Here is a 25,891-nt window from a genome sequence, read left to right as displayed (position 1 = left end):
ATCTCTAGTTCAGAACATCCCTGAGCTGTTAAGTTGCTGGAGACTAGGACAGTATACATAGCAGGAAAATACCACCATAGGCTTGTCCTGTTTTCTTTTAATTCTGTGGGCAATACTTCAAATTCTCTTGTGTTCAAGATGTCACAGCATATATATATTGCATGTAGAAGTGCACAAGCCCAGAATATTTTTCTGGGTGAATGGTTATCTGCAAATATGCTTTAGATTTCAGTAGCACAGTATAAGGAAGAAATCAGCTGAAACCTGGTTGTATGAAAAGTACATCATTCTTCTTTAAAGTTTTATTTTCATGTGGAGGGCTTGTTAACTTCTCAAATTAAAATACATGCAAAAGCTGTGAAAAAGTCTTGTAAAGAATGTTACAGTGCAAAACCAGTCACTTTTTGACTTTCCTAACAATCCCTTGAAAATTTTGGAAGTGTGAAAACACTTCTCAAGGACAGTGTTGAATTAAAAGAAACAATTAAGAAAGCTTTTTTATTTTTTAATTTTTTTTTTTTTTTTTTTTTTGCTTAAGAATCAGGAATACATTTTTCTCTGCCTCAGTTAAATTTTACATTACCTTCACAGCTACAGGTGGAAAGACAAGAATGGTATTTGCACTATACCATGAGCTTTCTTCAGATCACAGACTAACTGTGAGACAACAGTATAAGCCAATGGAATCAGCAGACACTCAGAGTGTCTGATGAAACCTTGAGAAATAAAACATTTAAAATACCTCACTATGTCCTGCACTCTTTAACTTTGCTATTCTCTTAACATTATCATCTCCTTTATTTTAATCTCAGTCTACTACACTTCAGGTCATTTTATGTACACTCTTGCAGATTACAGATGATCATTTCTCTTGCTCATTACCATCAGTCATTAGATCACAGATCTAACTGATCCAGAAGTAAAACCTTTCTCATGCCACCAGTGGCATGGACTTCTTACCTTTCCTGTTTGTTTTGCTCTGCTGTAGGTGAGACTCTGAAGCTTGCTTCATTTTGTTATATCAACCTCTCTGCTGCTGTAGTTGTGCATTAGCTTAATGTGCTATGCTGTTGTATTACAATGTAAAAAGTCTCTTGTCTCTTCTGTCTTTGTCACTGCAAGCTGCTAATCTGAATGAAGTGGAAAAAGGTCAGTTGTCTTTAAAGCCTATTTTCACATACTTTCGTTTCTCACTTTCTTTTCCTTAAAGGTGCATGGATTTGAGTTCTTACAAATGATCAAATATATCATATGTAGATATAATTTAGAAAGCTCACTGCAAATCCTCAAAGTAGGCACTTGGCCCTTGCTGTGAATACATGTCAGAAGAATGTGGTTGAACATGCAGATCGCTGTCCAGGAGTACTTTAATACTACCTTCACTGTCTTTTTTTCAGATATATTAAAATTTTATGCAGCCACTAACAAAAAAGTTTACCTGGTGATCTTCTGAAATATTTATTCTCATCACCTTCAAGACATACCTTGGTTCTGTTCTAATGTATTCTCTGGTTTATAGCACTGTTTTTCTTTAATTTCTTTGTTAGATTTTAGTACTAGAAAATATGCTGGAGTTTAAAATGGCAATCTTCCTGCTTATAATTTCGATGGCCTTTTTTTCTGCAAATATCTATAGAAACTGAAACTACTACAGTAAGCTAAGGCTATGGTACAAGAAAGGTAATAGTGTAGGAATTTATGACACTTTGGGTATTCCTGATTTTTTTTTCTTTCGAGTTTCTGCCTAACACCTATCTCACTAGCAGACGTAAAACATCTTCTGTACAATCTGATCACCTACACAATCTGGACGCTAACATAATCATTATGATATATTTATGAAGTTGCATATTTAGTTTTAAAAGTAAATGTAGTACTGTATTTGCCTTTAATTTAATTTGATTAATATATCGTGCAGTCTATAAAGCAATATTTCACTAGTAGTAAAAATATTTTCATTATCCATGGAACAGCATGTTGAACAAGGCTGCAATTATACCACCTATGTTGATTAATTTAGACATCTGATGAATAATTCTTGAAACTTAAACTCTGAGCCTAAATTTCCTCTGTAACTGATGAAAAAAACGAGATGTTTCCAGAAAGTGATTCCATCCACAGATGTTCCATGCTTAAAGCTGTATTCCATTTAGACATGCTGTCATATTTGCATTTTATTATTACTAATGTGGACAACAGTTATAGTGTCCTGTTTGTCTTTCCGCTTCCTAAGTTGGGGTTTTTTTGTGTGATTGCTTTTGTTTGTGGGTTTTTTTTGTTGTTTGCTTGGTTTTTGGTTTTGGTTTTGTTTTCTATATTGTTCTGTTACTATCCCAGGGTGAAGTTGATTAATTTTGTCCTTAGAAAAAACTAGAAAAAGTGCAAGCTCAGTATAAATAAATAAAAAAGTTGAGTTCTTTGTTACTCTTGTTTTTAATTTTTTTTTAAAGGAAGCAGATTACACTAACTACTTCAACATCTGTAATTCCTGGGGAAAATTTTGCTTTGTCACTGATTTCCAGTAGCATAAATTACAGAATTTTAGGATTTACTTCTGGAAACAAAAAAAATTAAATTCTATGTCCATGAAAAATAGCATTTCAAATGGAATATAAAGGGAAGATGCTACTATGAACAGACTCAATTCTCCATTTCAAGTTCAAGCAGCTGCTACCTGTGTATAATTAGCCTTGCTGATAGTTTAAATGTCTGTAAATGTGATTAAAGGTAGAAAAACAATGAATCCTAAACAGAACTGTAGTCACAGTAAATGTATTACACAAGTGTGAACTATAACATATTAAAATTACTTATTATATCAAGAACAGATTTCTCACAAACAAATTATCAAACACCCAGGGGATGTGAACTGAGTTCAGCATCAAAATCAAGCAGATGAGTATGTGATAAATATTTGTATTAACTTGCCAGCTGAACCTGCAAGTTATTAGTGATCTACAAGATACTTGGAGGATTTTAGTAGTAGGAAATAAAAGGATGATTTTAAGTAATCATCTCAGTTTTGACAAGCCCTAGACACATATATATATATATTGTATTTTGCAAAACTTCATTCCATGGCCGCCTTCCTACTACAATAAAGGAGCTGAGGTGCTATTATACTTTCAATTCACTTGGTAATCAAATAAGTACCTGCCTAAAATTTAAGCATGTGAGTAATCAAATGCAAATCATGACATATCAAGCTTGATAAAAAGTTTAACTATTTTATTGAATCAGGATCATAATCCTCATTCTTGTAAGAATTACACACAAGTGTTACAGCTTAGAATAAAGAGATACCTTTGCTACTCTTGCTTTTCATCACTCATAAAATTTTCTGTTTCATCTAGCTTAATATACTTCAAATTACTATTCTATATTTAAAGCTCAAGTATTGAAGTCATTTTATTGCATTTTCATAGAAGAGGAATATACATTATATCCTTGGCAAGCTGAGCTACCTGCTACTAGTTTGGTTATTGCCATTAATGATTCTGATCTATGATCCATCATTTTGTTTTCCTTAATTGTGTGAAAGCTTACCGGCCTTAAAGTTAATATTTCTTTGTTGTTGCCAAACACCATATGTAAAAACACGAGAAATGTTAAACTAAATAAATCGCATCTTACACTGAGATCCACAAGCATTGTGCACAGATGAACAGAGTTAAGCAACGGTGAAAGACACGAACAGTCCAGCAATGAATTGGATCTAGAATTTTACTTTAAAATCAAATTTAAAAAAAAAAGTTCAGATTTGTGGTTATAAACTGCATCCTACTGTGACTGTGAACTTTTTTTAATTTGCTATTCTTCTGATTATCATTAAGTCTGTAATATACATTTGTTATTTTAGCTTTGGAACAGCAAATAAGTCTTCTACAAAAATGTGATTTTGATAAAGAAAACAGAGAATTATTTCTTTTACATTCTGTCTCTAGATTTTATTCTAATATCATACTCAGATTTGCTAATACACTAGTGATGTTAAGCTTGTTTCTTCAGTTAGCTTGCTTGTAATTAGCAATGCGCTGTTATATTCAGAAGCCCTTGTCTATTTGTGTTAGAGCTCTCCTCTTCATTCAGAAATATAGTGGCTGACATGGCTATATTTGACTGTATTTTGAATTTATTGCCCAATTATTCAAAATAATGATGTAAATCCTTTTTCACCTCATTGCATTGTTCTTCATTATTTGTGGTGCTACATCTTTATATATTGGAAAATCCAGAGTTAAGTTTTTCTGTGATGTATAATCTCACCAAGACATAAGAGTGAATTAGCATAGACAGAAGAAACACAAAATAACCTGTAAATCTAGCAAACATATAACTTTGGTTGGTTAATCAAGGATTGCACACAATTAATCATCTGTATTTAATAGTGTTGTCTGGCTGCTTAAGTCTGCATCATCCTCTAGATCTAGCTGCAAAACCGCAGTAAATATTCCAGTCTTGACCTTGGAGGGTGGTGTTTGTTTGGACTGTACCGACCACACAGAGTTCCGCTGGTTACAGTGAGACTCCATACCAGGAGCCAGCCTCCCCAGATTAATTAAGCAAGTTGTCTTATGAAAAGAGTTATTGCTGGTTCTGATTAAATTTTGGAAGCTTTTCACAGGATTTTTGACACTTTATCCACTGCTTATTTTTAAACAAACTAGTCTGTTGCTTATTTTCCTACATAGAGAAATGTTCCCATCTTTGAAAAACATAATTACTTAGCCAAGCTCCTACAGAAGCCTCAGTTACAATATTATTAGATGTCTAAAACGATGTACACACACATTGGTGTCAGGCTTCCTTGAATTGAGACATTTGGTTCACAATCTTTTTTCATTATTTTCTAGTGTCGTTTTTAAAACATTATATTATGCTTCCCAAATCAGGGAACTCTCTAACATTTCCCTTCAGTAAAGCCAAGTAGCCTAACTCAGTAAATCTGCTATTTCCCTCAAGGAGTATTTCATTTTCATCCCTATCTTTTAATTTCAGCAAAATTACTTTCTCCCCTTCACCTTGTCTCAGTTAAATTCTGAATAACACACTAGTTATTCAGTACCACAGAAGATATGTTGCTTTACCAGGAAACTATTCTTCAGTGGTTTAGATTCCATGTCACATATTTTTACTTACCTTCTCTATTAGTTTTTCTGTGAACAGTTATATTTTGGTTATGGGAACACTCCATTCAGAATATAAATCTGTTAACAGTACACATGAAGACCTTGAGGATTTTGGTTATTTTGTTTTGTTCTGGTATTTATATTTTCATTTGGAAGTGTACATAGTTTGGATTCCATCTTGAATTTTTTTCTTGTTTTTCTTTTTACCGATCCTGCATGCAAGTCTGCCATGAATTCTACTTTTTCTTTATAATGAAAGTTTGTACTTCACCTAAAGCTGACTCTTTTGTTCATAGGGTTTTTAACATTTGTTTTTCACTGCATGGACCACCATGTTTACCATGTCCTTTCCTTGATTCCTGTTTCCTTCCCTAGGCTAGTTGCTACTGGACTGTTTAGCTGGAAACTCACTCCAGTAATATAATTCTGACTTATTTCACAGTGCATACAACTTGCAAATGCAATGGGAAACTTTCATTCCTTTCATACTGTCACAGCACAAAAAGTCCTGTCTTTTAAAGACAAGTGGGTTTTTGAATCACTGTTTCTCTTCTTTTTCAGTCTGTGCACTTTTCTACAGGGTACTCATACCAAAGTCTGACCATAATATAAAAAATATCTGATGATGTTTGCAAGCCCTTTGGCTGCAGTAGGCCTGGTAGTGTAACATTGATCTGAAGTGGACATTTTTCAAAACTGTAAGCCTGTTTCAAACTTAAGCTTCTAGCTTGACGCTCAGTCTTTATGTGGGATTCATCGCTATGACTTGGGAATTAAGACTTTTCAAGTGCCTCTAAGCTTTTCATGAGGTTGATTCAGTTTTCAATGTAGTTCAAAAGATATTAGGGCAATCAACCTATGACTGCTAGAATCAGTGGACTCTAACTAAGAAATCATGTATTTTGTAAGTACCTGGATGGGAGGAAATTAAAAAAATGGACAAGCTTAGACACCACTCAATAAAGCTGTTTACCAGACAAAAAATTTCAGAGATATGTGCCAATAATAATCTAAACCATGACCCAGTTATGATCCAGTAGAAAAATCAGTGCCAGTTTGGTAAGGCTGACAGCAGTGGTGAGATTGCTTGCTCCTATTATGCCAGTCCAACTTTCCCTTTTTCTAGCTACTTTGGGGATTTTCTGCTGGACTTTTACTGTGATTCTCACTAGAGACAGAAAACTTCCAGCCCTGCCAGAAAGATATATGTTGTATATATCAGATATATCAGTATATCTTTTTCAGAAAGTCTCTGATACACGGGTAGAATTAATAATCTTGGGAATGTTTAGAGGTGGTTTTGTACAAGTCTTGTAAGTACTGAACAGCCATATTTATATAATTTGTAATTGGGGTGTCATATATTTTCCAGTTCCGCATATAATTTAATATAGAATATGTGCCATAAGAAGATATTTGCATGAGGAGGGGGGTCTATATATGCATATATATACATATATGTTGCCATACATATACATTTCTAAGGCACACTAATGTGTATAAACTACGTTAAAAAACAGTGATTTTTGCATATTCCTCTTCATGTTCTTGAAAATCTGAAATCTCTGTTCCCATATTTATATCTTACTCTTGAATGCTGCTGGCCTTTAGATGGATTTCAGCTATTACAAGTTCTGCAAACTGACTAAATGTTGGTGAAGAATTACTTGTTCTTGTGCATGTATTTGTTTGAACAAAACCCTTTGAAAAGAGAAAGGGGTCTGTTTTTTGTTTGATATATCGTGGGATGCAAAGAATCCCTGGTATTTCAGGATTCTTTGTGCACTGACCTAGTCATAACAGTTGCACATTTCCAGACTAATAAGTCCATTGAGAGTTTGAAGAGGCTTTGAGGATAAAATTAAAATCCTTTGTATTAGTCATCTCAGTGGCCTGCATTTGATCTCCATTCAGTTTCCTACATACAATGACTAAGTTAGATTGATACTGACAGTTTTCCTGAGGACTGTAAAGTAGCCTATATTTAAAGGCCATTTTCTTGTGTTAAAGCTTTATTTGGTTTTGTAGGGAAAATGCACTACTTGCAAATTGGTAATGTGCTACTTTTTTCTTTTTTTTTTTAAACAAAAAACAAACAAAAGCAACCAACCAAAAAATACGATACAACAAACAAAACCCACCACTTTGTGTAGAACCAGTCTGGATCTTTTGGATGCCTCCAAAGTACTTGTCTAGCTGGTTTTGGCTTCTCCTCTCATTTTTGAATATGTAAAGGTGCAATGTCTGATCACACTGAGCATACATGTTTTGGAAGTGTTTTATCCAACATTACCATCTTTGGCTCGGGTTCAGTCTTGCCTTTTTCTCTGTCCTTGCTTTAATGTAGACTGTTTCACAGCTCTTTAAAGTTTTTGTTTATTTGTCCATCATTTGAAATAAGTTCAACATACTTTAAGAGATAAGTCCTGGAAATAATATCTCAAGTCCTGGGTAGTCAGTATTAATATTCACAATATGGAGTTTTGAATGCTAGTATGTAAGCACACTTGCTATGGAAAGGACAAATTTCTCAGGAGGATCTATTGAACCTGTAAAAACAAAAGACAAATGGAACTTCATGTACTGTTGTTTATTATGATGTGTACTTCTGTAATTCCAGAGAAGCCCATCTAAGAAAGAAGGCAGCTTCTGCATTGTGCTAGGCACTTGGCAAGGAGCAGTGTAATATGTCAGAAATCTTATTGCTTAATGACAGTAGTAGCTGATGAGCTGATACGCGTACTCATATGTATTCTGGAAGATATCTTAATTCTTCTCCTAAATCTCCATTCTAGTGTTGTTATCCTATACCTTTCTCTCTCCAATTAATCTGTTCCTGATTCTACCCAAATTGTGTCACTAAATGGTCTGTCCTTCTTTCCCCATAACGGTATTCATGGTGGTGCAGTCTTTATCCTCAGTACTGTGTTAACAGTTACAGGAAAGAGGTGAAGCCATTATATGCTATTTTAATCTCAGGCTGCCCTCCAGCAGATACTGATTCTTCACCTAACTACACTGCAGTCCACTACCACACTCAGATAAGTAAAAGTGAGGGATATCAAATATTGTGCCTCTTTCAAGGAAAGTTCAACTTGAGCAGTGAAAGCATCTGCTCATCCACAGCTGCCTTCTGGTATTCATCATTTTGGTGTACAGTTCTACTAGTCTTTGCTCACTAGCTCTTCTATTATATGACAAGTGACAAGGGGCAACTCTACTCCTTCCATAGTTTTAGGGCCTGATAGACCTGTGAGTCCCTAAATGCAGCAGGTACAGGTTTTATACCTGTTGATTATGCACATATTCTTCATATGGATGCTGGAATAAATATTTCTATCTTACAAACTGGTGATAAACTTTGCGAGTGCACTGTTCACAGAATCTTAGAATCTTTTAGGTTGGAAAAGATCTTTAAGATCATAGAGTGCAACCGTAAACCTAACACTGCTCAGTCTACCACTAAACCATGTGCCTAAGTGCCAAATCTACACATCTTTTAAACACCCCCAGGGATGGTGACTCAACTACTTCCCTGGGCAGTCTGTTCCAATGCCTGACAACCCTTTCGGTGATGACCTCCTTTGGTGCAACTTGAGGCCATTTCCTCTTGTCCTATCCCTTTTACTTGGGAAAAGAGACCAACACCTTCCATGTTACAACCTCCTTTCAGGTACTTGTAGAGAGTGATAAGGTCTCCCCTGACCCTCCCTTTCTCCAGGCTAAACAAACCCAAGTCCCTCAGCTGCTCCTCAGAAGACTTGTTCCCTAGAACCTTCGCCAGCTTTGTTGCCCTTCTTTAGACATGCCCCAGCAACTCAATGTCTTTCTTGTCGTGAGGGACCCAAAACTGAACACAGTATTCAAGGTGCAGCCTTGCCAGTGCCAAGTGCAGGGGGACGATCACTTCCCTGGTCCTGCTGGCCACACTATTCCTGATACAAGCCAGGATGCTGTTGGCCTTCTTGGCCACCTGGGCACACTGATGACTCATGTTCAGCCAGCTGTCAATCAACACCCCCAGATCCTTTTCCACTGGGCAGCTTTCCAGCCACTCTTTCCTGAGCCTGTAGTGTTGCATGGAGTATCTTATTAGTCAGGGAACAAGATGTTGATCTGTTCACTCGCCTGTAAGTGTTTAATTGTCATAAAATTGCAAACGAAATTATATTTAAATCATATTAAAATATTTTATAGCTTCTACAGCCTGTGTTGGAAATTAGAGCCACTGTGAGGCTTCTAGCGACGCAGAAGGGTAGACATTTGACATACACTATTTTTTTCTTTTCACAGAACAGATTATAGATAATTATGGTACATTAACAAATGCAAAAATTGGATAATCATATTTAAGAAAAAGTAGAAAGCAAGTTTTCATTTTGCGATAAATGGAATTGTATAGACATGCAGTGATATATGCAGGGTTTTTCAGGTAACAGTTTACTTATAGTGCAAATCTGGGTATTTCTGTGTGTAGTGTGCTAAGAAGTAAATAAGAGAAAAGCATATTGATGGCTTGTTTGTCCTAGTGAGGAGAGATTCAGTCACTAGTGTTTTGCTATACAGTGTAGCTAGATAAACATTGTGAACAAAAAATATTTTTTCACAAAATTATCATTTATATCCATAGATAGATGATTCACATTGAACTATTTTTTTAATAAAGGAGTTATCAGAAAGATGAGTGTGTGTTGTTAATATTTATTTATTAATATTTATTTATTAGTATTCATTATAAAGGTAATAATTGTTACTATATCATTAAGTATGCATTTTTCAGTTTAAAAAAAATGTTACTTTTAAAATAGAAACAACTCTTTTCAGGTTACTGTGATGTTTTCACTGAATTGACAGAATTCATTATATTTCAGGTGAGCTTTGTGAGGAGAAACTAGATTTCTGTGCTCAAAACCTGAATCCTTGCCAGCATGACTCAAAGTGTATCTTGACAGCCAAAGGATACAAGTAAGTCTACAAGTTCTGTTCTCAAGATACTAATTTCAGTTATTATCAAACATTACGGCAGAATAGGCCGTTATTTTCATGTAGATCTACATTATTATCTTAAATACGTTGTACGGATTTTTACTGATCCTTAACAGTTCTACTTTCAGCCAGATTTTAAATAGGAATGCAGAGTAGAGCAGTTAGTTAATGTGACTCTTTTAGTAGCTTGGACAGGAGGAAAATAATTGCATTTCATTTGAGTGGAATAATTATGCTGCTTTCTGAGAAGTAATTGTGAAAGACCTTATTAGGAAGGCATACTGAAAGATATAAACCAAAAGAAGTCCAGCCCCAGGAAAACTAATCTTAAATTATACCATATCTTTATAATAATTAGTATGCACAATTTAACCTTGTTGTAATAGGCTTTAGGTTAATAAAGACAGGAAACCTACAGCTTCCAATTGTTGTCATAAGCACCTGTTTTATGCACGGTATGCTCTTGTGATAAAATCTTATACTTATGAAATGATATTTTATTTAAAATATGGCAAGAATTATTCAAATATATTAAGTATTCAAATGCACATGAAATGAAGTTGATAATTTTCAGCTGGAAAATAGAAAACTTGTTACATTGAAATTGATGTGTGTTATGTTTATTTTCTTCATGCCACTTCAGTAAACCTAGATTGGCATCTTATATTTTACTGCCTTGTTCATTAATCTTCCATGTTACTTTCTGAGATTTTAAATCAGAAAATAGCAGATGCAGTAACTTCAAGCATGTGTCTCACTTATTCAGCTTTTTAATAGCATGCTTTATTTTTTTTTCCTTATTTGTATATGTTATTGAATAAAAATTGAGACATTTGATTGAAGTACTTAATTGAAAGTTACACAGCTATTTAAAACCACTCTCGGAACTTCAGTGCAAATTTTAGATACTCAAAGAAACAACACAAGGAAGGAATCACAAGATCTAATTAAATCAATTACATACATCCTAATTTTTAAAAAAAATGTGGATGCATGAATTAGTAATCTTTTCAATTCATTTTTCACAGAGTTCTGGTCATTCAAACAGTCTAATATATGAGAGTTCCCTGAAGAACTGTCACTAGCTTTAGCAATGAGAGTTGCATGGGGAAAAAAAATTTAAAATGAAAAAAAAATTACATACTGTCTTGAGGATTTGCTGTGTCTAGTTTAGTGGGGGCTCAGGGAGGGCAGAGGATGTGTTTTGAGATTTCTCTTAGTCCACTAACCTATTTATAGTAAATCAGGCTGGTGGAACTTCAAGGGGAAAAATGTATGCATAATCGCTGAACTGTATAAATGCAGCCTTCATCCATTCATAGCTGTTCAGCTGACAAAGAAAATATCCAGCAGTATAGTACAAACCTTCGTTTATTTGTCTCAGTTTCAGCAACTAAGCACATTGATTGTTTTTAGTGTTTGCAGTCACTTAAAACATCCTGTAACATTCTGCATTACTCATTAATTCCAAGAAGAACTGTCAAAATGATTCATGAGGGCTTTCTAGATTTAAACCACAATTCATCAGTATAATGGCAGATGAGTAGGCATGTGTAACTAGCAAACCTGTATTCATTACATATGCAAACTCCCATATAATAACATGATTAAGCTACATAGTCTTTACACACAAAGTCCCAGTAATGCTTTTTTTTTTCTTGAGTTTTAAACAATTCAGCAGTTCCTTAGCTTTGTCATAAGTATTGCTAAAAGACACTGTGCTATCCTGTTTCACAGATGTGATTGCACACCTGGATATGTAGGTGAGCATTGTGATATTGACTTTGATGACTGCCAGGACAACAAATGTAAAAATGGAGCACAGTGTACTGATGCAGTTAATGGATATACGTGTATTTGCCCAGAAGGATACAGGTGAGAATGATCTAAGACAATACAAACATGTATGTCTTATATCAAAGTTGCTTTTCCTGGAAATACTAATTTTTCTGTTTGTATTTAGTGGCTTGTTTTGTGAGTTTTCACCACCAATGGTTCTACCTCGCACCAGCCCTTGTGATAATTATGAATGTCAAAATGGAGCCCAATGTATCATAAAAGAGAGTGAACCCATCTGTCAGTGTTTATCAGGCTACCAGGGTGAGAAATGTGAAAAGCTGATCAGTATAAACTTTGTCAACAAAGAATCCTATCTACAAATACCTTCAGCTAAGATACGTCCCCAAACCAATATCACTCTACAGGTAAGATTGCTTGTGTTGCAGATTCTGATCTGGAAAAGCGTGTAAATGACTTTACATGGGGTGGGAAATCAGCCAAAGTTGTCATTGGCTCACTTAAAGAGCTTTTCAGAGTTTGGGATAAAAATCTCGAAGAGTCACTGGAATAACTCTGTATTCATATTGAAATAGATGGGCTTCTTGATAGGAAAGAGGTGAGAACACAAGAGGTTCCACTTAAATTTGAGAAGAATCTTCTCAGTAAGGGTAACAGAACACTGGAACAGGCTGCCCAGGGAGGTTGTGGAGTCTCCTACTCTGGAGACATTCAAAACCCACCTGGAGATGTTCCTGTGTAACCTCATCTAGGTGTTCCTGCTCCAGCAGGGATTGGACTAGATGATCTTTCGAGGTCCCTTCCAATCCCTAACATTCTGTGATTCTGTGAGATGTTGGAGAGCAACTCTGTGGAGAGGGATCTGGAAATTCTAGTTGACGGCAAGTTGAGCATGAGCCAACAGTGTGTCCTGGCAGCCAAGAGGGCCAACTGTGTCCTGGGTGCATCAAGCACAGCATTGCCAGCCGGGCAAGGGAGGTGATTGTCCTGCTCTGCTCTGCACTGGTGCGGCCTCATCTGGAGCACTGTGTGCAGGTCTGGGTGCCACAGGACAAAAAAGATATTAAGCTACTGGAGAGTGTCCAGAAAAGGGCTGCGAAGTTGGTGAAGGGTGTAGAGGGGACATCATATGAGGAGCAGCTGAAGTGACTTGGTTTGTTCAGCCTGGAGGAGACTAAGAGGAGACCTCATTGTGGTCTACAGCTTCCTCACAAGGGGAGGAGGGACAGGCACTGATCTCTTCTGTCTGGTGACCAGCAACAGAACCCGAGGGAATAGCAGGAAGATGTGCCAGGGGTGGTTTAGGCTGGACATTAGGAAAAGGTTCTTCACCCAGAGGGTAGTGGAGAACTGGAACAGGCTCCCCAGGGAGGTGTCACGGCCCCAAGCCTGACAGTGTTCATGAAGCAATTGAACCACTCCCTCAGACACATGGTGTGAATTTTAGGGTTGTCATATGCAGGGACAGGAGTTGGACTCGATGGTCATTGTGGGTCCCTTCCAACTTGGGGCATTCCATGATGCTGTGAAGAGAAAAAAATTTGTCAGGTTGTCCTTCAAGGAAGAATTTTATAATACTATGGCAGTAAATTCAAAGATTCACTTAAAACAGCATGTTGATTTGATATTTATTTTTAGTTCTTTCTAAGTGTTTCTTTCTTTTATCTAGATTGCCACAGATGAAGACAGTGGGATCCTGCTCTACAAAGGCGATAAAGATCATATAGCAGTAGAGCTGTACCGGGGTAGAGTGAGGGTCAGTTATGACACAGGATCTTATCCAGCCTCTGCTATTTACAGGTGAACTCAGATGAAACAAATTTCCAACTGAAACACAATATGTATTAAGTCCTTATATCAAAGACATGTTTTGGAATAGATGGTTGAAAAAAATATATGCAAATGAATGTGTTGTCAGACATAGAAAGACTATTGCCAAAAGACAAGATTTGGCCTGGAAAATAACTCTACTGCAGATAAGTCAGAAAGATAATATATTATTTCATCCATTAAAACTGAGTAAGAGTTAGCTTTCAGCAGAATATTTATACGTTTGTGTAAAGCTTACATGTGGAAGTAGAGTTTTTTCCATTATGTTACTGCCAAATAATTTCCTCTTGTGCGGGGTAGAGTGCAGAACTATACTGCATAAGCAGAAATTAAATGGAAGTTTCTCTTCTCTTCTCTTCTCTTCTCTTCTCTTCTCTTCTCTTCTCTTCTCTTCTCTTCTCTTCTCTTCTCTTCTCTTCTCTTCTCTTCTCTTCGGTGTTAGGCAATCATATAATGTGGGACTTTTCCCTGTCAGATGAAGAGAAAGCTACAAACCTGATTCTGAAAAAAGGCACTAGCCTTGAAAAAGAAATGTTGTGGGGCTTTTTGCTTCCAAAGTCTTTAAAAGGCAGAATCCACATCTGCTTCTGGAGCATAATTTTTCAGGTTTTTTTTAAGTCAAATTCCTCTGATTCTCTGAAGAATTACCACCTGAATTTCCAGAGAGGTTTTATGTAACTTCTCAAGAACTTGAAGACAGACATTGCAAGAGTGAACAAAAAGACAACAGTGTGTATCTAGTGTATGTTTACTTGCTGGAGCGTGTAGCAGCTACCATTGTTCTGCATTCTATAAGGGACATGTCATTGAAAATAATTTTTAGAAATGATTGCACTTAAATGGCAATATAAAATCAAAAGCTTAAGTTTATATAGCAGGGAAACAGTGCTAAACTTTGTTAGGTAATAGCACCAAGGGAAATATCATTTTAGTAGATTACTAAAAGCATTCTGCAGAAAAAAGCTCATTCCTATAAAATACAATATAAAGTTGTTTAGTAAAAACAGCCTTTTACAATAAGCATCTTAAGGTTGCTTTTCTTTTCTGATGCAATATGGATTTCATAAGTTTTTTTTACAATTCCATGACATGGTTTAACATATGGAAATAGTATATGTATTTTAATTGTCTAAATTTTAATATATTAAAAATAGGATTTTACTTTACAGGAGACTGAAGTATTTAACACAAATTTAAAATTGCATGAAACATTCATTTTTCTCAATGACTACAATTTAAAATAAGATTTTTTTTTTTCTATCTGGAATAGTACTAAAGAAGAAGTTTAGATTGTTTTGTTCAGGAGTTTATTTTTGTTAATTTTTATTTTGATAGGTACAGCTATCTGAGAATAGGAAGCAACAGAAATCAGGATCATATGTAATTTCAAGTTATTTTTGCTCCTATTTGTTTAATCTATTGAGACTACTTCTTCCCATTCAAAACAAATATTTCCTTATTCAACACTTCCTCCGGTATTACTGGAATATAATATATACTGGTAATCCACACTTGTCCATTTTAGTTTTCTAGAAAAAGATTGGAAATCAATACTCATGCAGGTAAAATGAAAAACCATAAATGTAGAAGAGACTAATAACAAATCAATTAAGAAACGGTCCTGTCATGGAGGCACACCAAAAGGCAATTTTAGGGAGACAACAAGTTCCAAAATAGACTTTATTCTAGCCAGAAAAGTGTAACCAATAAACCAACTAGAAACGGGGTTTATACAATTAGCACTCCAACAACATAAAATACAGGTTCAGGTATCAGTTGAGGAGATTATTGGGGTAGGACAACAGAAGAATCATGAGGATCCACAATGTGCACGCATTCACTCAGGAGAAACAAAACCAGAGGCCGCTCACTCCAGGGTATCCACAAGAAATAATCACTCACCTTGGTTAGATGAGGGCTCACACTTGCCTGGGTTAGGCAAGGACTCATTCAAAGATATATCCAATAAATAAACACTCACCCAAATGAGGAGGTGAGGCGCTTTCAATCCCAGGAAGTCTCCTTAAATGGCGTCCCAGTCTAAGGGTAGGGCTCTAGTTCACAGATTCACTGCTCCGAGAAGAGCACTCCAAGGGGTTCTTCAGCAGGGACCCTGTTCTATAGCCTGGTCAGATCTGGCTGTGACATTACAACAAGGTCCAGAAGCTTCGCAACTACTCTGGGCACCTCCTTTGTTAACCTCAGTGCTGGGCAAGGTCATGGAGCAGATGATCTTGAGTAACATCACACAGCACTTACGAGAGAACCATATGATCAGGCCCAGTCAACATGGGTTTATGAAAGGCAGGTCCTGTTTGACCAACCTGATGTCCTTCTATGACAAGGTGACCCAACTAGTAGGTGAGGGAAAGGCTGTGGATGTTGTGTACTTAGACTTCAGTAAGGCCTTTGACAATATCCCACAGCATTCTCCTGGAGAAGCTGGCAGCTCATGGCCTGGCTGGGTGTACTCTGTGATGGATAAAGAACTGGCTGGAGGGCCGGGCCCAAAGAGTTGTAGTGAATGGAGCCAAATCCAGCTGGCAGCCGGTCACAAGTGGTGTTCCCCAGGGCTCAGTATTGGGGCCAGTACTGTTTAATCTCTTTAATGATGATCTAGATTAAGGAATTGAGTGCACCCTTACTAACGTTGCAGATGAGACCAAATTGGGTGGGACTGTTGATCTGCTGGAGGGTAGGAAGGCCATACCAGCTGAATCATTGGGCTGAGGCCAATTGTAGGAGGTTCAACAAGGCCGAGTGTTGAGTCTTGCACTTGAGTCATATCAACCACAGGCAGTGCTACAGGCTCGGGGAAGAGTGGCTGGAAAGCTGCCTGAGAGAGAGGGATCTGGGGGTGTTGATTGACAGCTGGGTGAATATGAGTCAGCAATGTGCCCAGGTGGCCACAAAGGCCAACAGTATCCTGGCTTGTATCAGGAATAGTGTGGCCAGCAGGACTAGAGAAGTGATTGTGCCACTGAACTCAGTGCTGGTGTGGCCCCACCTAGGCAAGGTTCTTAGGGACATGGTTTAGTGCTAGATTTAGGTTAGGTTATAGTTGGACTCAGTGATCCTGAGGGTCTCTTCCAACCGAAATGATTCTATGATTCTATGATCCTGTCAATTTACTGAGGATCCCAGCCCTCCTGCCCCACCAGCTGGGTGGAGGTGAAGTCACCATGCCCTGGGATAGGGGAGTCTGTGACTGTCAGCACCTCGGTACCACCCCGGGCGAGTACATGGGGACAGGCACAGTGGATCAGAAAAGGAGCCATCAGCAATTCCATTGAAGGCTCCAGATCTCAGGGGAATGTGCAACTGTCACAGGTCCCAATTAGGTTAATATTAAAGATCAATTAGAAGCAACTCCTCTCTTTAGTTTTGATCAGCTGTTTTGAATTATGCGACAAGAGGAGAATGCAGGTGCAGTAAAAAAAGGGATTAGAAATCTAGTGAAGTGTTACAGGGTGACACAGTTGTAAGTGAAGCAGATACACGCTTGTATTTTATTAACCTCCCTTTCATTTCAAAGAAGCATGATGGCAATTTTTTAAGAGGATATTTGGATATTTTTAGGAGGATATTTAGGAGGATGTTTTTAGGATATTTGAAAACATCACATAATGGTACTGAGATCAATGGTAGCACAGTCTTGCCCTTGATGGAAGTGCATATGTAGGAAGCAATGTATACATTTCCTCATCTGTATGTATGTTTGTGTGTCTAGTGATCACTGTGTATTTAAGGTTCTAGAAAGGAATATGTTTGTAGGAAAGGATCTTTTACACATGATGCGCTAATCTCTTCATCCTTTCCAACCTATTTGTATTTTTCTAACTTCTGTTTCCAGCCATCCCTGTTTCTAGTTCTTACTGTTTTTACCTTCCTAGGATATTTGTGACAATTCCTGCCCTCTTTAAGCTCTTTACTTCTTTTCACCCCTTCATTGCATGTTGTCTTTCTGTGCCTTTGTTACCTATTAAAGCTGTCTCCTGTCATATTTCCTGTCTTTCTTTCAGTCCCTCCCTTCGATTTCTTTCCTTCCTCCTTTTTTTTTTTTTCCTAAACCAGCTAGATCTGATAATCTTTTTTCAAAAACTGCTCACAGGCATAATCTACATTAACCTACTGATTCAATTTTCTTCTTTGTTTGTCTTTTCCAGTCTCCTCCTTGACTCAATTTCCAGTTCTGTTTTCCTTAAAATCCACTACCAGCCATTACTCCAATTCTTGCTTTATTCCAACCATTTCTTGCCCAGTCTTACCTCTTCTTTCTCTGTAGGCCTAACTTTTGCTGCTTCTGACTGAGAACCACACAGTTTCTTCCTCTGTCCATGTAAACTTGATCTAGCTAAGGCAATACCTTCTTGTTGAATGGGTTGGGTTGACAGACCCAGAAGTACAACTAAGGTGCTAAACATCTGTGTGTTGAAATACAGACAACACGGACAAAGATTTTGGACATCTAGCCATCCCGTTTCTGTAGACTTCCATATTTTCAAGATTTTAACACCTTGCCTCAGTATATTTTCAGAAAGGTGACAAATAGATAGACATGATGCCAGCCCCCTGACAAATATTATGACCTACAAGGCAGGATTAATAGCCTAAGACTTAGAAGTGTGTTCCCTTCAGTTTGGGAAACTATCTAGTCTGTTTAGAAAAATAAAAATCAGTTTCAGGCACCATTCAGTATGGAAAATTTTATGAATAGAAGAAACAGTTGAAGTTTACCAAAATTATAAATAGGTAAAATAATATTGAGAAACAATGTTGTGGGTTATCTCTGTAGGTAGCTAAGTGCCACACAGCTCCTCACCTCCCCTTCCACCCCCAATGGGACAGGGGAAGAGAAAAGGAAAAGTCAGAAAAATCATAGGTTGAGATAAAAATAGTTTAATAACCAAAGGACAGTGGAGAAGAAAGGGAAGGGGAAAGGGAAGGGGAAGGGGAAAGGGAAGGAAGGGAAAGGGAAGGGAAAGGGAAGGGAAAGGGAAGGGAAGGGAAAGGGAAGGGGAAGGGAAGGGAAGGGAAGGGAAGGGAAGGGAAGGGAAGGGAAGGGAAGGGAAGGGAAGGGAAGGGAAGGGAAGGGAAGGGAAGGGAAGGGAAGGGAAGGGAAGGGAAGGGAAGGGAAGGGAAGGGAAGGGAAGGGAAGGGAAGGGAAGGAAAGGAAAGGAAAGGAAAGGAAAGGAAAGGAAAGGAAAGGAAAGGAAAGGAAAGGAAAGGAAAGGAAAGGAAAGGAAAGGAAAGGAAAGGAAAGGAAAGGAAAGGAAAGGAAAGGAAAGGAAAGGAAAGGAAAGGAAAGGAAAGGAAAGGAAAGGAAAGGAAAGGAGGAAGAATAAAAAAAAAGAGAGACAGAAGTGGTGCAATTGCAATCACTCACCATCTCCCACAGGGTAGGATATGAAGAAAAGACTATTTTAACTCCTAATGTTTAAGAACTGAGAAGTTTATCAAGAGATTTACAGATTTCATTAAGTAAAGGTTCATGGATAGTATAGGAAAAAGAATATGAGAGGTTGTACTCCACTGAACAATGACGCGATGCCTGAAACAGAGGCCAAAATAAAAAAAAAAAATGAACCAATGAAGAGATTCAAATAGTTACATAATATTAATTACAGTCAAGGAATAGTGTGTTGAAAAGGAATCACATAGGACTTGTAAAGCCTACAGAGATGTTTACAGTAGCAACACATTAAATTTACAAACAGATTAATCATTATAAATATAGAGGATCAACAATAACAGCAGTCTAGCTGTGCAGAGTGAATGAAAACTGCTTTACCAATGGGATTTGACTGCCATCATCCCAAAAGCACTCATCAGTCAGTCTGAGTAACAAGATGAGATGATGGCAGTGACAAGACCAATAAAGAAAAGCAATTCATTGGAGATGGTTATTTGGGAAAAGTTGATCCACTTGGGTTTTGTTCTCTCTGGACATCCTTTTTTTTTTAAACACACACATTAAAAATACTTTTTTCATTCTGTAAACTAGTTGTCTTCATATACGTATTGAAATTATGGGAATATTTCTTCTCAAATCATTATTCTTCTATAGAGTTCCAGAAGCTCTAAAACATTTTTTCTTACAGCTTTCCACTAGGATCTATGCATTCAGCTCTCATTTCTCCAGTGGGAAATAGGCTAGAAGTAATATGAGTGCATTGGCAGGAAATATTGCACAGATATACCTTGTGTTTATTTCCCCTTTAATTTAAACCACCCTTACCTAGGAGGGCTCCTCTTTCTGCAGTAAATTTTTACCAGTAAAACAGTTTGAACTAGAAGCTTTTAATAATCACTCTTAACAGAGACACATTCCATTTACACATTATGTTTTATACATCCATGGAATGACCTCTTGCTATAAAAATGCATGTTCTGTGTTGCTCTCATCCTATTAAATACTATTATGTGAAAGGTTAATATGTTGTAAAATAACATGAGTTTCCTTAGAATAAGAACATTATATTAGGGTTTCTTGGTCACTTAAGTCAAGAAGCCATATGCATTTTGATTTCTTAGCACATTTTTTTTTCCTCAGATTCATTGAAATACATTAAATAAATTAATCCTGTCACTTTTCCTATTGCTTGATCACAGCAAACAAACCTCTCAATACCTTGAATAGAACTTAGTCTTTATGAATTATGAACCCTGACCTTTTCCTTCCCCCCATGAAACCTAGCACGCCTCAAAAGTGTTTATTCTGGCAGTGTCTGCTCTGGTGTGTGTTTGCACTTTCATATAGAGCTGAGTTTATGTAAAGCACGCATGTTACCATCCTTTATCCATATTGAGCTGAGCCCATCCATGTACTTAAAGTTGGTAATAAATAGTGAAGAAGTTATTTAATGTGTCACAGCTGTAAATGACCGTATTAGTGCTTCTGATCTGTTCCAGGACAAAAGCAGTTAGGTTAATTAAAGCTTTGCCAAGGATGTTATAAGATAATTTACTTGAATTTTTTTTGCCTTGAGGTTTAGGAAGCTAATCCCTTTCAGCTATGCTGCTTTTCTAATGAGAAGAGCTAACTGACTGTGTGACTGCTCAGTCCGTCTCAGGCTATCATACAATTGGTTCATTTAAATAACTTTTTCAAAGGCTTAAGCTCACTTATTTGATGGTGCCCTGGAGCAAATAAAGGTCCTCATGGGAATGGTCGTAATGTCTGGTCTCTAGACTACAGCTCATTGCCATAACTGCCATGCAGCCATACATTCAGCTCTTTATTCTTCAGTGGAAAATGGGCTAGAAGTAATGTAAGTACAATGATATATTCAGCCTCTGCACTGAGTAATAATATCCTTCATTCTGTGATGTACTTCAATTTTATTCAAGTGCATAGCAGTTACCCTGCACTTAAACATTGGCTGGGTAGATATTGAGTCTGGTAAGCATAGGCAGCCATTTCTTCCACTTAGTAACATGTGTAGGCTTTTCCTGACACAACATAAGCACAAACAAGCTGCGTCTACATGACACCCTTTGGGCAGTGTTCATATCTTGTGCTAGCATTTTATATATCACTGTAGTTGACTCACGCCTTCAGACTTGCAAAATATGTATACCAAATACTATGCAACATGTAAGATACACAGGCGTTTACACATGCATGTGTACAAATAGTATCTTGAAATAATGTTAGAATCATAGAAGGGTTTGGGTTGTCAGGGAGCTTAAAGATCATCTAGTTCTACCCCCCTTGCCATAGGCAGGGGCACCTTCCACTAGACCAGGTTGCTCAAAGCCCCATCCAACCTAGCCGTGACCATTTCAAATGACGGGGCACCCACAACTTCTCTGGCAACCCATCCCAGTGTTCCATCACCCTCATATTAAATAATTTCTACTTTATGTCATCTTCTTTAACTGTATAGATTCTGTCTAACTTAAATCTACCCTATTTTAGTTTAAAATGGTTACCTCTTGTCCTATCACTACTGGCCCTGGTAAAAAGCCTCTCTCCGATTTTCTTATAAGGACCTTCTAAGTATTGAAAGGCCACAAAAGGTCTCCCATGAGCATTCTCCAGACTGAACAATCCCAAAACTCTCTCAGCCTTTTTTTCATGGAAAAGGTGTTCCAGCCCTCTGATTATTTTTGCAGAAGAGCTCCAAACTGCTTTGTGTTTTTCTTCCTGCCTAGTAGATATATCTCAATGGATGTTTAGAATATCATTTATATTTACACAGTTCATTACTTAATGAGTACAGGAATAACTTTGAAAGAAAAAGGGCTATTAATTTACAATACTTATTACTAATAGAGTTTTATTGAATGAGTATTATATTAGCTCTTAGGCATATATGCACATCCTTACTTAAAATGTAGCTTTCAGGAGACTGCACTCCTGGAGAAGTTCTATTGTGAAGCTGTAATAACTATTAAAGAGGAAGAAGATCAAAAACTATTCTAACTGTTTAAAATTAATAATAATGTTTATTTTACAGCGTGGAAACTATTAATGACGGCAATTTTCACATTGTGGAGCTGCTAGCTATGGACCAGATTCTGTCTTTATCTATTGATGGAGGAAGCCCCAAGATAATTACCAATTTGTCCAAGCAATCCACTCTGAATTTTGATTCTCCACTGTATGTAGGAGGTAAGAGGATCATACAGCTTCTTACTAACAGTTTCATAGCTAGTTTACTCTGGTAACATACATTAATAAACACATGGTGAGAGACTCCTTCATTGAGATAACACCTTAAGATGAAACCTCAACAGATAATGTGAACAGTTTCAACTTTAATAAATAGTATATCCTCAAATTGCACCTGTTGCCTTTTTATCAGTATGGATATTTGATGCCCACTGTAAAATTCTATAATTTTCTACTGTTGTGTACCTTTCTATTATAGTGAAGAAATATGTTTAATATTGATTAGTTACCTGAAGATGTAGTAGTCACCTATTCAGAAAACTCTTCAGGAAGTGTAGAACGGTGACATTCTGTTTCGATCATGTTTTGCATCTCTATTTCACTGTATACCTATCTGCAGGAAATGGCAGTAAGGTGTCAAGCCATGAAGTATAATTTCTGTCTGGAGATTTTATTGCTTAGGGCTGATATGAATTATGGTATAAGAAGGGAGCCATTTGGACAGTTGCCTCACAGTATGTGGCAGGGTTTGGATTTTTTGTTTTGTTTTGAGAAGAATTATTTGTTTCAGTAAAACTAGTAGTAGGTGATTGTGGAGATAAACCATTTGAAACATTTTTGATCATTTGCTGCAATTTACTTTGTAGAACAATGGACTCAAGCCCATTGTTTTAACCAGGAGTGTGTTAAATTTCTGATGGGCCTGCATGATGTAGGTAAAAGAGTCAGAAACTTCAGCTACCACTTTTTGCGTTCCTACTGTCCTTGGTAGCAAGTCTAAGTTCTTAGTGATCAGTGTTTTGTGTCTGAGTTTTTAGACTTGAGCATCTTGTCTCCTTGCAAAAAAATCATGCTATCAGTAGTACATTCATGAGATGCCTATTTCCTCCAGCAAAGATGCTTTTTATCCTCTTTCTAAATACATGGAAAACCTCAGGCTGGCTGCTTAGATCTCTCTGTGATAGGAAAGAAAAACAGGAAGCTACTTTGATTCAGATCAAGAATAGTCTGTTTCTCCTATAAAACTGGTACAAGTGCCTTGGTTACAATTGATGAGGGCTAAGTTGAGTTTTGTCTCTGAAAATCCCCACTGTTCCGTTGAAACACTTCAGCTTTTTTTGTCAAATCTTTTCAGATTTTGTTATTACTTCCTTCCATGTAAGATGGAAAGACAGAATTCAACGTTAGTCATCACGCCCCATACCAGCAGAGGAAAGAATTAAAGTTATCAAATATATAAGCTGCCTTTAAAATTGCTTCATATCATGACTCTTCAAAGGACAGTTGCCTTGTGGAAGCACATCTGCATTTTCTCACGTGTATCAGTTCTACAGTGTTGTTTGCACAGTGTCCTATGCCATGTGTTTTGGAAGGAGAGACGGTCCTAGATTCTGATAAGACACTGTATGCTTGCTTACTTATATTGTCAACAGCAGTTTGTTATTTAATGACTGCTAAGGCAAATTTTGCTACTTCTTGAAAACTGAGCATAGTGCAGAGTGATCCCTCTGTCTGTTATGGGCACTTTTTTAATGAAATGAGGCTAGACTTCCAGCTAAAAACATTTATTCTGTGCAGTGCTAACACTTACTTGTTGATTTGTGACATGTGGTTCTCCTCCCTACCTCTTCACCTTACAGATCTGTGTCTCCATTAGAACAATCATATTAATCTGCATCATCATCTTGAAGTATCAGAAGAAATATTTTTGGAAATAAACTTCTCCTTCAGTGGTTTGATTCTTAAGAGCAGGAGGGTTTTTCATCCTAGTTCATATTCCTTAGAGATAGCCTGTGTTCCTTCTATTTCTATTCTTCACATTCAGGCTCCAAACAGACAGTTATTTCCACTGTCATAGAAAATGTTGGTCCAAACCAGGATGAAAACTGTCATTAGAAGCACATTAAAAAATAAAGCAAAAAAAACAGGCTGGTATTCAATTCTAGAACTTTTCTGTTCTTTATCTATGTTTATCTATTTATGATCTTTAAAATTCTGGAGATAGTTAACTTTCACTCTTGTATCTTCATATTACCCATCTTTTTGAGATTTGTTTTTTTTTTTCTTATCCAACTGTATCTAGAATTTTTAGAGAATTCAGTCACACATTTTCATCAGTGAAGAACTCAAATTCTCACTAGGATTTTATGCAGCATTTTTATCTTTGCCAAAGTCTTAGTTTGACACCTATATCATCATGTAGCTTACACTTACTCTTATCACCTTCCTGTTAAAATGGCATTTCTGGTAAGCATCACCTCAGCTGGCAGGATGAAATTCAGACTTGACAGCAAGGCCTTGTATGCTTTTCTCTCTCCTCCACCCTCCTCCCCCCACCCCCTTTTTTTTTTGACAAAGTTATTCTTGGGTCACAACATTTGGGTTGGTTTGGAAGGGATAATTTAACTTTACTTTTACAGAAAGAGGGCTAATTGATTTATACTCTTTACTTTTTTCCAACTGTATGGCTCTCTTGTGTGGTCAGAATCCATAGACTATATATTTTTCAGTCTTTCTATAACAGATTTCAGTAAATCATATTGAAAACCCGTGGCTTTTTGTAAGGAGTCTTAAGGGACAATCTGTTTCTTCTCAAAAACTCTTCAAAGGGGCCGCAGACTTCACTGATACTTCACATTCTTCTCTCAGAAATTAGACCGTATTTTACTAGCTGAGAGTGGCACCTTGTTTCACAGAAGTCCCTATTTCTGAGACAGGTAGGGCATCAGCTGCTTTCCATTTGTGCCTACTCTGTTCTAGCAGCTTTTGACAGTGTTACTGTATGACTGTTATTAGGAGTCTTAACATTTGCCTCCTTGAGCAGTGATTTGACAATTTACCTGTAGTCAGGTTCAGTGACCAAAAGCTCAAAGGGGGATGGGAACTACCTTCTTACCTTTCAGAAAATAGAGCTGAAATATTTGTCTGCGTTATTTCTGTGGCAGTTCTTTTCTAACTGTTAAAGAACCTTTATCTAAAAATTATCTAGGGGATATTGCTGAAGAATACGAGCAGCTTTTGCACACACTTTTGCCTTCTAACACTTGATACCTTGCAAGGAGAAGGAAAAAGCTTGTGTATATGCATGAGGCGTGTTTCCAAATGTCTTCTGTATCATAGATAAAAAAAATCTCTGAATCACATGTGATATACCTCATATTATCTTATCTGGTGAGATATGGTTCCCAGAAATCATATCTAACTTTCCTAACAACATTTATTTTAGCATTGCCTTGGTGTACTTAGTTTTATGCAGCTTTTATTTTTACAATGGATAAATTCAGTGCATCTATTCTGCTATTAGATACCTCAGGCCATACGTCTAAACATTTGCTGAGTGTTACTTTCAAGGGAGACATCAGGGTGAAGAGGTCTTGATGAGTCTGCCTTGTCCCTGGATTTTGAGAATATGGCAAATAGTGTTGAGGAAATGGAAACTAATGATTGTTTGCAGTTTCAGTCCTTTAATGTAAGAGTCCCAAGTGTGTTTTACTTAATTGATAAGATCAAAGGAGATTAGGCTCTTCAGGAT

At 37.0% G+C, this 25,891-nt stretch overlaps 1 protein-coding gene across 4 annotated transcripts in view; it reads left to right on the top strand.

The window, feature by feature from the left end:
- The window catches only part of SLIT2 (slit guidance ligand 2), a 263,203-nt gene that overhangs the window by 229,412 nt on the left and 7,900 nt on the right, over positions 1–25,891 (top strand). For all 4 annotated transcript variants that reach the window (XM_082051076.1, XM_082051077.1, XM_082051075.1 and 1 more), the window contains 5 exons: positions 10,001–10,094; positions 11,853–11,990; positions 12,079–12,319; positions 13,582–13,712; positions 22,205–22,359. In XM_082051076.1, coding sequence (XP_081907202.1) covers positions 10,001–10,094; positions 11,853–11,990; positions 12,079–12,319; positions 13,582–13,712; positions 22,205–22,359 — 759 coding nt within the window. The remainder of the gene's footprint in view (positions 1–10,000; positions 10,095–11,852; positions 11,991–12,078; positions 12,320–13,581; positions 13,713–22,204; positions 22,360–25,891) is intronic.

This window comes from Streptopelia decaocto (genome assembly GCF_964273445.1).
Source record: "Streptopelia decaocto genome assembly, chromosome: 4".
Lineage (NCBI taxonomy): Eukaryota > Metazoa > Chordata > Aves > Columbiformes > Columbidae > Streptopelia > Streptopelia decaocto.
This window is presented reverse-complemented; position numbering and strand designations above follow the sequence as displayed.